Here is a 15,802-nt window from a genome sequence, read left to right as displayed (position 1 = left end):
ACTTCTTTGAATTATTATATAATGTTATAAGCAGGGTGGATTGATTTAAATCATGATTTAAATCACCTGATCTTTATAACAAAAATCGTTGATTTAAATGAAATTTCAAAATAAATTAATTTGAAACGAAAATACAGACAGATTGTGTAACTATAAAGTATCAAATTTTAGAGCAGTCGAATCATACTAGACTGAAGTCTAGGTCAACTTACATGCTAGGCTTTTAAAATATTATCTGACTTAAGTCTTTAAGTTTCGAACCAGTTACAGGGCAATTCTGCTTTCCTATCTTCGTAACATAGGGTTTGTAAATCGGTAACTATTGCACCGGGTAAATCACTATTCGACATTTAAGATGAAAATTCTTTTCTGTGCGCATCTGTCTGTCTGTTCCCAGCCAATATGGGCGATTCAGGGGAAGCCCTCCCCGAAACTTGAAAATTTTGTACATTTAACATAACTTCAGGAGAAATTTATGTATTTCATATGTATTAAATCACTGAAGGAAATAAACCGCTTTGGTATTCACTTGCTTTATGTTTAGCTGTGTTAGTTTTAGGGTTGTTGAACAATTAATGTTCTTTCCTTTTTACTTAATTTTGATTTATGTACTGTCCAAAGCCCCTGAGCAAGATGAAGCTTGGTGGTTTGTCTTTGCCACTGCTTTCCATCGAGTGAAGATGTCCTGATGTAGGGACTAGGGATCATAGTTGAATTCAGCCATATCTCAGGGAGCGACGGACCCTCTACGTTTTAATGTCGGCCTCCTGAGTTGCACAGAAAGTACGTAAGTTAAGGTGTGTGTGTGTCTGTGTGAAGTAACGGTGTTCGAGACCTCCTTGAACCTTATTAGTGCCCCCTGCCCCCCTGGACCTATTAGTGCCAACCTGACTATAAAGTTTGAATTTTAGTGCCTAGGGACCTATAGTTTAATGTAGATTTCTAACCATTTTAGTACGTACCGGGGTTCGAGCTCGGAACCCTCTTGATATAAGGCGATGAGCTCCACCCAGGGAAATCACCACTCGACATTTAAGACAAAAATTCTTGTGTGTGAGCGTATGTTTGTTTGTTCCCAAATAACAGGGATTTATTTAAGGAGTCCGATCCTCTCTCCGAAAGCCAAATTTACGTATTTTATATGTATTCATACCGCAAATAGTTCTGTACTGCCCAATTTTTAAAAAGATATGTTTCTTCCAAATATCAATAAATTTTGTTTAAAAAAATGCCTGTTGATAACGTTGCTGTACTTTTTCCTTAATGCTTAAGAAACATTGCTTGGGACCAGGGGCGCCGAAACACGGGGACAAGGGGGGCATCGGCCCCTCTACAGCTTTTAGAGGGGGCAAGATACTCGTTTTGCCCCCTTACTTTCAAACTGTAAAAACATCACACAACAGCGATTATATGAACTAAATTTTGCTTTCTATGGTAATGTGAAAAAATTCTCTATTCCAGATTCATTTTTCTCTTGGAGACATGGGACCGGGCGCTTTTCTGACCCCATGTTAGACAGAAAGATTTAGGAAAAAGAATTGAAAATTCTCTTTATTTCCATTGGTCTACATTCTCAAAACATTGTAAATTCTTTAAAAATTGTTATTTAAGTAATCGTAAGTTTCAATGTGAATCGAGCCGTTGAGCGAGATTTTAAAGTTTAAAAAATATAACAGTTTAAATAAGTAACAGGATATTTAAATACATTTTCTATAAAGTGAAATTAATGTTCTTACAAACAATATGCAGAGTGCAGTAAGTTTTATAGTGAGGAGTAAAAATGTATGAGGTAGGACTCATAATTCAGAGCACATGAAAAATGCGATGTCCATTGTCGTTCCGTTAGTTTAAGATATGAGTTCAGAAACAGAACACCTATTTCAGCTCTACTTTCCGACCAAGTTCGTAAACAACAAGAAAATAAGGAAGACAGTCGCTGCTTGTAATAATTAGTAGTCTTAGATATTTAGCTCACAGTGGTCAAGCAATCAGTGGACATTTGCATAGTACGGGTAATTTGATGTCGCTCCTGGATGAAAGAAAAATGGATGTGCCTGTTCTCAGCCAATGGATTAATCGACAGGATAACTGGCTTGGTGCTGATTGAAATAATGCAATTTTGAGGATTATGGCACATGCAATACAGACAGACTTGGTAGCAGAAGTTAAAGAGTCTCAATTTTATGCAATCATAGCCGACTCCACGACTGATATTTCAAAGAAAGATCAGTTGTCTCTGTGTGCACTGTGTTCACTCTGACTCATCAAATCCAAAAAAATAATTATGGAAATGATTACCCTACATGGCACAAAATCGGAAACATTAGAATTCGCGATTAAAGATATTCTAACGAGACTTAACCTGAATGCAGGAAATATCCGCGGCCAGTGTTAAGATGGTGCAGCTAATATGTCAGGACGAGTGAATGGTGTGCAGAAGATAATTTTGAAAATGAAATCTTTGAGTTTTACGTCCCACGATTATGCCCGTTAGGCTAAAGGAGACGGCGATGATGAGTAATGAATGAAATGGTGGAATGAAGAAAGTGGGAGGAAACGGGAGAACCCCGAGAAAACCCACGCACACGGTGTTTGTCCACCACAAAGTTCACTTGGCGGTAAGATAATTTTGACTCAACATCCGAAAGCTGTATACATTCATTGCAGTAATCATGCATTAGATCTTACATTTCAGGAAGTAGCACGAAAATGCTAATCTTTGTGTGACGTATCGGCCATAGTGAAAGATGTTTGTATCATCAACCTGGATTCTGCAAAACGAGAAACAACAAACGCCGACATCGTTCTTGAGTCCTGTAAAACTAACAACGAAAGTCATCCTAAACATTTGCTGCCTCTTTGTCCTACTCGCTGCTGTGTTAGACGAAAATCTCTAATCAGATTTCAATCTACTACAAACGAATTCAAATCACGTTGAAAAAAATCATCAGTAATACAAGTGGTCCAGATGATGGTCAAAAAGTAATACTAAAAGGGTATTTGAAAAGAATGAACAAATTCGGAATATTTTTTTTTCTGACAGTATATGTACTTTTGTACCTTGCGAACAACTAGCAAAAGTGCTTCAAAATTCTGAAGCTTCTGCCTCTAGAGCTAAAACAGCAACAGCGATTTTAGAGGACACTATGAGAAACCTACGATCAAACAGTGCATTTGAAAACATCTATAAGGAAGCGAAGGAAAATGCAGACAGACTACACTTAAAATTGTCCACTTCACCAAGATCAAAGAGAACACCAATTAGGTTGAAGCAGACTGATAATCCTTCTATAGCAGCTACTCTAGAACCTGTATCAGTTCTTCGAAAAAGTACATCGAAATCATTGACTATTTGTTGAATGAAGTACAGCGTCGTTTCAATCATCCAGGCCTCAAACAACTCTTATAACTCGAGAAGATGCTTTGTGAAGATGATGTATGTTGTGAGCATCTCTCAAGAGATTATTTGAGGCAGGAATTGGGAGTTCATGCGTCGGATTTTAACCTGGATAGATTATGCGCTCAGCTCTCACTGCTTCCACCTACTTCGATGACGACCACCAGCATATTTAAAACTAATAGTCCTGAAACCTGAACTGTTCGCAGCCTTCTCGACCAAATTGTTCATCTAGAGACTCTCGTTCTCACTTTGCCAGCTTTTTCAGCATCTTGCAAAAGATCATTTAGCTCTTTGCGTCGTCTAAAGATATATTTGAGGACTTCCATGACGTAGAAAAGATTGTCTCATCTGCTGTTGTATGTGCATAACGACCAGATTTCAATCTGTGATTTAAACACCATTGCAAGAGAATTCATATCTAAGACAAGCGAAAGGAAAGCCACTTTTGGTCAATTTTGAAAAGAAATAAATTTAGAATCAAGAAAGTGAAAATGTTAAGCGTTATATAACCAATTCTTTATATTACAAAATAGCACCTAAAATTCAATATAAATTTGAATTATTCCTTATTAATTGTGTAGTACTTTATTAGTGTGCAGTGAAGTAAATATAATGACATTAGGAGAGGTGAATGTAATAACAAACTGGATATACTGAAGTAAGTGTAGTAAAAAAATACAAGCAACTCTGGATAATTAATGTAATTGAATTTTCTATATAAATTTCATGAAGTCTTTAGTGAAAATCCCATTTTTCCATTTCTGGCACATAAGTAGAAAATAAATATAGTTTCATATTTTTTTACTTGATTATGTAGCCTGTTTTATAATGTTCAAGTTACTTTCTACTACAAAGTACTAAAACGTTTGTAGTTCTACATAGGAATTTCTAATATTACAGTATACTGCAACACCAGAACTGGATTTTTAAAAATATATTTTTAACTTCCTCGTTTCCAAGTAATTTAAGTAGCTTTAAAATTCTTTAATAGTGGCCGCGTGGTCATTTCCAATACAGTTAAAAATACGTACCGGTATATAAAATGGTAAAAATTGTACTCATACACATTGTAAGCAGTGCAATTTTTACAATTTTATATGTTTTTAATTGTGATTTCAGTGCTTGAAAATTTCTGCATCAGACTAAATCCAGCACAAAACTGACACTAGATTAATTAATCTAAAGATGTAAACCAAGACGCTTCTCATAAATGGAAATTTCACTCTCACGAAACTGTTTACAGCTGTATTGTATTATTATTATTATTATTATTATTATTATTATTATTATTATTATTAGTAGTAGTAGTAGTAGTAGTAGTAGTAGTAGTAGTAGTAGTAGTAGTAGTAGTAGTATTATCCAACCAAATCAAATTATTGTTACATGGCGAACATATATTCGTATTATCTTATCTATGTTACATTCCTGTGTCTATTTTCAAGACAGCACTTCCCCCCCCCCAGCTGAAAAATACTTCCGACGCCACTGCTTAGGACTAAAATATGTTAACGATTGGGAATGAATTCAAAATTCAATCCCAATACTTTCACTTGGCATAATGGCATAATTAACATTTAATACTGATTCCTAATGTTTTTTTTTTCTTCAGTTCGCGACTTGTATTATTCGAGAAGAAAAATGTGATTTAAATAAATAAAAAATCAAAATAAAAAAATCAACAAAAATGTTTTTTTTTTTTTTTTTTTAATTCATGATTTTTTCCCATCCTGGTTATAAGGGAAGTTTGATAAATCGATATAGGATTCTTCTTTCTTTCTTACATATCAGGCTTAGTCTTAGGAAGAAATTTATTAAGACGTTGAATAAAGACATAAAGTGCTTCAAGTTCATAGTGCCACATTTCAATTTTTGTCTGAGCCTAAACTGAAGGAAGTTATTTTCGAAGGCCCTAAAATAAGAACACTGACAACAGATCAAACATTGAAAGTTTGATGGCAGAAAAAGATATAGTGGCTTGAAAAGATTTAGAAATGTGGTAAAATTGAAATATAAACTTATTCTTTGGGTGAAAAATAAGGGAGTAAAAGAGTATAAAATTCACTCTATAATGCAAATTCGAGTATATGCATAGCTGTGATAACGAATTTCCACTATTGTTCTTATAAATAAATACATTCATTTTCACGTATGGACTCATTTCGGCAGGGTTTGAAAAAACCTGGTATTTTTGAAAAACCCAACCCACCTGAGCCAATATGTTTTTTTTTTTTTTTTTTTTTTTTGCTTCAAAATATTTCAATGTCTTTGGAGTAAAAGTGTTAAAATGTGATTTATATTTCAAAATTGTCATTGTCACAACTTGCAACAATTTTCACTGCTGTTTTGAAAAAATGGCCGTCATTTTGAAATTTTACATTGGAAGTTTGAATTCAGCACTTGAAATAGTAAGCGTTACGTAGTGCTCGGAATTCCGAGCATTAAGCTCCTTAAATTTGACAAGAATTTTTACCCTATTGCTGGTATTGATTCTACAGAATGCTTATTTGAAGAGTAGCAACAAATGACTGAATAAAATTTTACAGAAGAATACTTGTGTTATCATCAAAGATAAGAAATAATACTAATAGTTTTACTAATGTATTTACATATTTACTGGTAGTAACGGTGCTTATGGTCTTAAATCCGACAAACATATGAAGGATAACGTCCCTCGGCGTCGCCGGGTCGGCGAGTACATTATTCACGGAAGAAGTTTCTAAAATATAAATTGCATGTTTTACTTCAAATAGGCTATAAGCATAATCCATGCATTAATTTGTTCTATAATTATCTCAGGCTTTTTTAAAACTCATTCAGTACATTCAGAACTTTATAAAGGTTTTATGTTGAATGTTGTATACCTTAACATGAAAGCATCTAATTCGTCCACAGGAAGTCCAAAATCTGATAAAAATCACCTGCAATGTGATCACCTTAATTGTACCAACAATATACTAACAAAAAGATCAAAAACCCAGGTGGGTTTTAAAGTTTTTTTTTCTTTTCTTTCTTCAGGTGGGTCAAACCCGAAAGCCCACTTGGGCAAACCCCGCATTTCGCGGGCGCACGAGCAACTGTCCACCTGAGATTGAGAAGTCCATGCTATTTAATCAATTTATACTAATATAAACGTAAACGTAACTCTTATGTCGATTGAGAATGTTGCTACACCACCCCCTTGTCAACTGAAATGACGCTACCGGTTTCACATATTGTGATATATATTTTCTTTAGGGTTCTTCTGTCATCCCTGCTGCTTAAGGTTTAAGTCGGTCACGGAAAAGGGTAAAGTGCTCACCTCTGGTCTTGAATTCCTGACTTGATCCCAGCTCTCACCAATTGAGTCTTCTGGTGGACAAACACCATGTGCGTGGGATTTCATAGGGTTTTTCCGATTCTTCTCACTTTCTACATTCCACCATTTCGTTCACCATTATCATCGCCGTCTCTCTTAACCTCGGAGAATAATCAAGGGACATTAAACTAAAAATAAATGAAACGGAATTGAAAAACTGAATATTAAACTTGTGATACTGTGCATTGTAGACTCTCGCGAATTATTTTTATATATAATCTGACAATTGCATTGCTTTCGTCTTTTTTAATTTCGATAATCAACAGCAGTAATTCTTCTTGATTCCCCCTTGTGGCTTGCACAGTTAGTACACGTGTTTTCGCCACGGGCGATCACTGTTCGATTCCTGGCGGGAGCTAATACTCAGACCAAATGTTAAGCTGTAGATCCATGTTTTATATAAGCTCGCTGCTAAAAGGAACACCAAACTCCAAACAACCAGCTGTAATTTCGGAGCACGACGTTTGGGTGCGAGACATTTGGGCGCAAAGTCGTACCTGAATAGGTTAACCTACTTAAATGGGTTTTAATGTATTTCGTAACTAGAACCAGGACGTCTACGCACTAAAAGCCATGAAAATAGGCACTAATATCAGAAACAAATAATTGCACAACTAATAATTTTTAAAAAAAATTAGAAAGGTGAAATTTGATCCGTTTTATTTAAAAAACTGCCTTTAAAAACTCTAAATTTTCGTTGTTATAGTATGTCCTATGGTAAACAGTCACTGAAAGTCTCAGTTGCATTAAATGCTTCTTTAGTTTTGGTAAATTTTTGTATAACGCACAAGGGGAAAACATGGGTCTAATTATTTTGTTTCTAGAATGATATATGTATCCTAATTTCAGGAAAATCGGAGACCATAACTTGCAGATTTTTTTTTTTTCAGCATGAATCTGTACTTAACTTAAATAAAATTTATTGTAGGCATCCTGTGACACTCCGAAATAAGCTTCTGTGAAGTTACCTTTATATCATCTGTAACGTAAAGGAATAAGTATTTTGGATATTTATAACTTCATAGCTATTCCTAACATTCTATTACTGTTTATTACTATGTATTTGCAACAGAGATAATTGGAAAGGAAACCACAGTGAAATATAATATAGATATTGAATAATTTATTTTTGTCTTATGTTAAATTTATCATGACATTATCATTCCATGACGGAATTATGAGCCAAACCCCACAGATACTCTACAATGTCAACAGTTTCAAAATTCTGTACAATACGGCGAATTCTTTCATCTGCCTGAATATATTTTCTTGTTTTCTTGGCGAGTCTTCTCCTCGAAGCATTGATTCGTACACTAAGTCCTGCTTTTTTGTGTCCGAAATTCATTAATAAAAAGCCAAATCGACGGATGGTGCACTTGAAGCTCCGATTGCAGTCCACGATGTGCCACTTCGGCGTGGTGTTCGTTCGTGACTATGGTCATTGAGAATTCTGCCATACAGATTCCACACCCCCTATTGGAAATAATGCTGTTCTTCTTGTACCATGTGTTTTAATAATTTATTATAGAAGATGAAAGTGCAAAAATGTACAGTACAAAAATGTAAACATGTACAGTAATATACACATTTTAAGATAAATTCTATAATGTCTGACTCGAAAATTCAAGTAGGCTACAAAGTACAGTATGAATATATAGTCACATGTTTAAAATGACTAAACATTAATGTAAAAGTACGTTTTTTACACAAATTACATTTTTTTATTACATATATATATCTTATTTTATTAAAAAGAAATTTATTAAAAAGGACTAAGCAACATAATACGGAGTACGAATATCATGACTCGGATAGTCAAGAGCCTGCTGCAGTTGTTTCCTATTTGTTTTAAACTGATAGAGGCATGTTGTGGATGATGTGCAGAAACTTTGTTGTGTTCGAGATGTTATTTCTTAGTTTTTGCAAAGTTATTTGTAGAAGTATTTAGAAATTTCCAATGTCTAAACATCTGGACTCTAGTTATGGAATATACTATAACATATATAGGTATGCAAACCTATTTGGATAAAAGGTTTTGCACCTAAACGGCCGCTCCTAAACGTCTGCGCCCAAATGTCATGGACACTAATTTTTAACCTTCCGAAGAAACACATTTCTTGCCTCACGATTTTTTTTCCCCCGGAAGTTACTCTAAAACCTGATTCTTAATTTAATATAAATTTCACCCTTGCCGTTAACTGATATTATCCATTAGCAATAGGCCTCACTGGAGAGTCTGAAGGAAATTATACGAATTGTTTCATGATTTTTTTAAAAGTAAAAATTAACATGCTTTCATAACGAGGAATGAATTCATCCTTTTCCTCTCAATAATTTCAACCCGAAACAATAGCAATATGTATCTTATTGCAAACCAAGCATACCTTATATCTGCTAAAATTCAGAGTACCGTTTTGAACTCTGAAAGCCTTCTGAAAACTTTGTGAAGGATTTTTCTATTATTATTATTATTATTATTATTATTATTATTATTATTATTATTATTATTATCATTGAGGGAAGGAGGATACATTCACTTCCTAATTGACTTATTTCATCTCCAAGTAAAACTATATTCCAGGGATGACGTTGACTGATATTGGACAGATACTCACGACGTTGACTGATACTGGATAGATACTCATAACGTTGAAAAATTAAGCATACTGATTTCAAACATGGAATTCATTTCCCGATAGATGTTATTGTTCTAGAGATACAATCGAAGAAACATCTAGAATATATTTCTGGAAACGACACTAACTTATACATCATGATACAGAAGAAAAAAAATGAATACATAGAGGATGCTAATTTTCATTTTAGTCTCGTTTTTCGAAACCTATTTTCATTCCAAATGTATACTCGAATCCCCCCAAAACGTATTCCTGGAGATGCCGCTGACATTCAGATTATGATATTGAAAGACTGTTATATACCGAAGGTGTTGCTTTGTAACCTGGAGTTCGTCTAATTGCTCTTTTTGCTCTCAAAGTTCCCTAGAATAGAAGTTCAGACGTTTATTTTCAATATTTTCTTAACAAATAGGTTGGTATGACATGATCTCATTTGGAGGGAATGACTTTTTTTTTTTTTTTTTTTTAATATTGTTTAAATGACCGACTTTTGGGAGAGAATGATCTGTTTGGGATGACATGACCATTTGTAACTTTGTACAAATAAAACAAAGAGGTCATTGAGTGCCATAATGAAACAAAATGACCTCTGGAACTACACACACATATATATTCGGCATATATAATATATAATAACTTTTTTTTTTATAAGGAATAAAAATAAAGTTTTACCTGATTCTGATCTGTATCACTTTTCTCATCTCCTGACAAAACAGGCTGCATTGATTCCTCGTAGTCATCAGAATGACTAAACACTGCTGCTTCATCAGCTATAGATATTTCAAATGGCACAGATTCATACGTAGCCCAGTCACCATTCTGTCCTGCTGCTTGAAATTCGGTAAACCCATCATCCTCAGTCCCCTTCTGATTCCAGTCACTGACACACGCAAAATCAGCAAAGTCATCATTGCCATCATTCCCCCCACCACCATCATCATCATCAACAAGCACCTTCACATCTTTTCGGTTTTCCGGAGATTCAGAACCTTCACAAGTTTTGTGCTTCGCAACTAACTTATCACTTTGTTTTTCACCACTATTCTCACCGGAACAACTATGAAAACCTCCGAAATCATCACTATCTGTACTATCAACTGTAAGTCTGTCCACTTCATACCCACTGAATTCTGTGAAATCGTTATCTTCACAATCATTACATACAGGAACATCCGCGACTTTATTTGACACTTGAGTATCAGTATGGCCCACGTGAGAAACTGAAATTTCATCTGACAAATTTTCTACATAATCACAATTTACATTCGAATTTGTTACTTCACTGTCCGATAAACTAGTAATATTAGATCCGGGAACAGGGATACGAATATTTTCTTCACTCTGAACAGTCTTCCATTTCCAAACATTCAAATCATCAACGTTGTCTTCGGGCGAAATCTGTGTGTGTGTATCAAACACGTCGTTTCTCGAGTTAGAAACTTCACATCTTTCTCTTGCATCTACCTCTGGAATGTACTTCTCTTCTACGAAATTCTTCCTACTTTCACTATCTATTACTGACTTTACCAATGTTTCATCACTACCACTAGATTCATCCTGCCTTCCAGTTATATTTATTCCTTCTTCACTACGATCGGAATACGTAGAGTCTCCTTCCACGGGGGACACATTACCGAATGTATTGCCGTCTTCAATATGTGGCGTTGGCGAAGTCTCATCACTATGCTGACTACCACTGCACAAACCCGAGTCAGTTGCTGCGGACACTACTGAATCCTGACTGGTATTGTCCTGAAGTTCATGTTGGTTTGCGTTTAAAAGGCTAGAAGAAGAGTCATTAAGAATTTCTGCTCTACATTTCGTAATATTTGTGAACTCGGTAAAATTTTCTACTTCTTCTCTTGACTCTTTATTCCCAGAATCTTCACAAATATCCTCATTTTTATCATGAATCTCTTGACTTCCATCACGTAATTTTAAGTTATCACTATCTGCATTATTTGTATTTGAAGTTAGATCAGAATCAGAACTCGTCCACTTCTGAGAAACAGTAGAGATTTGTGTTGGAAAACCTGCAACAATAATACGTATATTACAGTATTTATATGAGAAGACGCAAAAGAAAGAAAATAATAATAATAATAATATAAAAAAGATAAATTTATAATACTTACTATACAAGATCTGTGAGAGTTGAAAAAGATAATTTTTAAAAAATTGGAATTTGTGTTAATTATTAAATAAAAGGTTATATCCAGTTCATTAACGTTCATCTTAAGCCTTGTCATTTCACATTTACGGTGCTGTAAGACATCACCAAATACATTTTTATTAGAAGACGGAAACAAAGGAAATCGAAATAAATAAAATATGGTATGTGCAATGGATGCGTCAACCATCACGTATTTCCTCCAATACTTCTGGTATTGTTTGTTATTTGTTGGTACCATAAACTTAGGACGAAAAAATATAGGTTTCGTGCAGCTGTGAAAAAGAAACATTTCAATTATTTCCTGGAACATTCTGAGGGAACATTTTGAAAGAACAAGGAACAAAGAAAGGCAAAGAAATACCGTTGCAGCCTTCCTGGAACAACTATCTGAAATATAAAATAAAATCTAAAATGTAAATATTCTGCAGCTGGAGCTTTTAAGGTATGATTTGACTATGTTTAACATAGTCTACAATTATTTGCCTGCAGTTAGTGCAAAAAGTATTGATACACCTAAATAAATTATTTATAAGTCTTTAAAATCACTACTCAATAGAACTTTTCAATGAATATGACGAAACTAGTTTATTTTCTGTTCCATTTTGTAGGTGTATGAATACTTTTTGCGCTAACTGCATATTGTTTGGTGTAATTATCTTTAGACAATAAGCAGGAAAGGACGAAACACAGAAGAGTTTCCATTCAACCACACTACTGTGGAGACAAAGAGGCTCTCCAACCACCCAGAACTTATTTCCCTACATTATTTCCACAAGTGGAAGTAGCAATGCCATGAAAATAAAAGAGGTTTCGTTAAAATGAAGGAAATATAGAAGCAATGGAAAGCCTGTAATTTATAATGGCTAGGTTACATATTAATTTATAAATATTTAAAGAAAGAAATGCAATTTTTGTTCAAATTTCCGAAAGAAGGAACTTTAAAGACCAAATGAATAAAAAGTAAGGAAGGTAAGAAAACTGAGTTGCATGAAACAAGTCAAACACCATCGTATTTTTATTTATTTATTTATTTTATTTTATTTTATTTTTATCTAGCAGACATATTATTTGGAACCGAAACTATGACTTTACGAATATTGCACTTAAATTGAAATCGGAAGTGGAAAGTACTTGTCTAATGCGTTGTAATGAAGAAAGCTATTTTCTGCAATTTCGACTGCATTACCAGCTTAGTAGAAAAGTAAATGAATCGAAACCTTCAACTTTTACGTCCCAGGCTAAAGGAGACAGTGATGATGAGAAATGAAATGGTGGAATGAAGAAAGTGGGAGCAAACAAGAGAACTCCAAGAAAACCCACGCACACGGTATTGTTCACCACAAAGCTCACTTGGCGCGAGCTGGGATTGAACCAAGGACCCCATGCACCAGAGGTGAACTCTATCACTGAGTGAGGAAAGCAAATGTATTATACTCACCATGTTACTAGCTATCTGTCCCCTCCCTATTCTCTTTTCAATACAAGTATTTTGCATACAGAACTTCATTATAAGAAATGCGGTGGTTCAGTGGTACACCCAAATAAAATATCTTTAATTTCCCGATACTACCTCATCCTTTTTTGACCAATGCACTTCACTCAAATTCATTATGTTTACATTTATCCATTTCCACTTTTAATTTTTTAAGTCTATCCGCACGTCGTAACGTTCGTACGTTCCAGGTTCCTAAGCTGAAATTATTATTATTGTTTTTTCCTTTCATGATTCTTCCGGAATAGTCCCCAACCGGAGATCCAAACGGAAGACTATTTTATTCAGGAAGAACCTGTCATTGTATTTATTCCCCTTTTTCGTACCTCCTAAAAATAATAATTATGTGGTAGTTTTCCCATTTCCTTTCCAATTTCCATACCGTTAACCACCTTGTACTTCATCCATCTTTTAGGACGTTTCCCCTCCTAAGAACAATAAAGTATCCTGACTTCTATTCGCTCATACGACCTCCGAGGAGGCCGTCGGCACCAGATACAGGTTCACTCCTTATCTCGGCAGTCAGTTGGTCCGTTAGCCGCCTAAGACGTAGCCGCCCAACTACGTTAGCCGCCTAAGACGTAGCCTGCTTTCTCGCGCAACGAGATGTACGTTGGAATTTTCCCTTCGTCTAGGATGAGACCAAAAGGTATTCCTCAAACTTCTCCACAACTTTTAGAAAGCGGAGAAGGGATAGGTGATGTCAATTGGGATATATTTTTCCTTGTAAGTCCATATCCGAGTACATCTCATTGCAGTTCTAATCGACCTTTGAAGTATCAAGCATGCAACAGGTTTTGCCATTCAGACTAAAGCAAAGCAATATCTGCCAACCTGCTATTCGTAGCTCTTCTACTAGCTGCCTATCGCAAGGATATTAACCTCAGCACCGTCCTAGCGGCAATATTATTTTTATGGGCTGAAAACGATCCCTAAAACGTTAAATGGCAAAAATAACAACACATTTTCAGAAAATTTCATTGAGAACTGGCAAAAATTGGAATCGACCAGCAAAAACGAAATGTTTCTAGAGCTTGTGGTTTCCGAGATCTCATTGTCGAAAGGAATTAGCCACAAACATATAAACAAACATTTTAATATATAAATTATTTACAATTATTTCCTATGCAGAATTTTCAGTCTGCATTATCTTCCATTATTATTTTGTATTACATTTTTGTATATTTATTTACTAGTTATAAATTGTCCATATTTGCTTCTTTAAGGCATATTCTCCATCCTGTTTCTTGATATATGAACTTTTCATTTACTATTCTTTCACTCTTATCGACCTACCAGTACCATTAGTTTCATATTCTTTCTCAAACTCCATTTACTATCACGTGCATCACATGATCCTTCACTCTAACATGGTTTTACAGCTTTTTTCTGTTTTAACTTTTTTCTGTAATTCTTCCCGTTCCCTATCTGATAAAAAAGCTTAGCGAAAGAGACTACACTGGACTATTTTATATCGTATGGTATGCTTTATTTGGACCCAAGAGGAACGGGAATGGGGAATGGCGGAAACTTCATAACGAGTAACTACATAATTTATACGGTTTACCAAACGTTGCTAGGGTCATCAAGTCTAGAAGGCTTAAGTGGGCAGGTCATGTAGCCAGGATGGAAGAAAGCAGAAACGCTTTCGAAGTCTTTACTGGAAGACCAATCGGGAAACGACCATTAGGAAGATCTAGGCGCAGATGGGAGGACAATATTAAGATGGATCTCGTAGAGATAGGAATACAAAGTAGAAACTGGATCCAGTTGGCTAAGGATAGAAGTCAGTGGAGAACTTTTGTGAACGCGGCATTGAACCTCCGGGTTCCATAGGCCATAAAGTTAATTAGTTATGGTATGCTTTATTTATTTCCATACCTGGTGTCATGTTGTCCTGCACCATTATTACAGTTTGTTGGGAAGAACTGGTAAGAAAGCTGTTATGTAATATTTTATTACAAATATAACCCCAATGTACCCGTCGTTTGCGTTGGATTCTATTTTAAAATCTTATTTATTTCTAGAGAAGGAAACACGAAATACTTCGAGACTAGTGAAAATAGTTTTTCTTTTTCTTTTTAAACCAACACTCTTCCGTGCAATTTCAATGTTACAGCTTACTTAGTTTAAAATATGCGAATGAACATTGATCGCACTGATTGAAACTATAAGGTAGATATTGATCCTTTGTAAACCTATCTTTGTATCTCGAGGTTTTATACATTAATTGTTTATTTTGATCTTCTAGAAGAACTATCAATACTGTGTTTCTGCATCGCTGGAAACTCTTGCCTATATCCTTTCATGGGATAGTGTGGTTTTCTAAAAAGTAGAAGTTTACCACAGAAAACTCCGTAATACACTTGATTACATTACAAATTTATCAATTAGCACCTATTAACTGTCACTAGAATTTATAATATTAGTCCACTAGTTAGTGCGAAAGAATGTATTGGTTTATTAGAAATACATAAACTGACATTTAACTAGGTGTTATTTATTAAAGTTGATTTTACACTCCATTGTATATCTTTACAATAATCAATTTGTTTAGCGGATTATAGTGTTTTCACCCATAAAGTAATTTTGAATGTAAAATCAACTTTAATAATCAACACTTAGTTAAAGATCAATTTCTGAACCTCAAACAATAAATGTTAATTACGACCAACACGTTCTTTTATATTAGCTCATCATCATCATATCTCGTTTACTGCAACTGAGAAGTTTCTATGCACCACGG

General features: G+C 34.7%; 1 protein-coding gene across 1 annotated transcript in view; it reads right to left on the bottom strand.

The window, feature by feature from the left end:
* Afti (aftiphilin) overlaps positions 1–15,802 on the bottom strand; it is a 114,415-nt gene that overhangs the window by 73,279 nt on the left and 25,334 nt on the right. The window contains exon 3 of the mRNA XM_081731094.1: positions 10,064–11,424. Within this exon, the coding sequence (XP_081587220.1) occupies positions 10,064–11,424 (1,361 nt within the window). The remainder of the gene's footprint in view (positions 1–10,063; positions 11,425–15,802) is intronic.

This window comes from Thermobia domestica, chromosome 11 (assembly GCF_964235325.1).
Source record: "Thermobia domestica chromosome 11, izTheDome1.hap1.1, whole genome shotgun sequence".
In the NCBI taxonomy this organism is placed as follows: Eukaryota; Metazoa; Arthropoda; class Insecta; order Zygentoma; family Lepismatidae; genus Thermobia; species Thermobia domestica.
The sequence above is the reverse complement of the archived record's forward strand: the minus strand, read 5'-3'. Positions and strand labels throughout refer to the sequence as shown.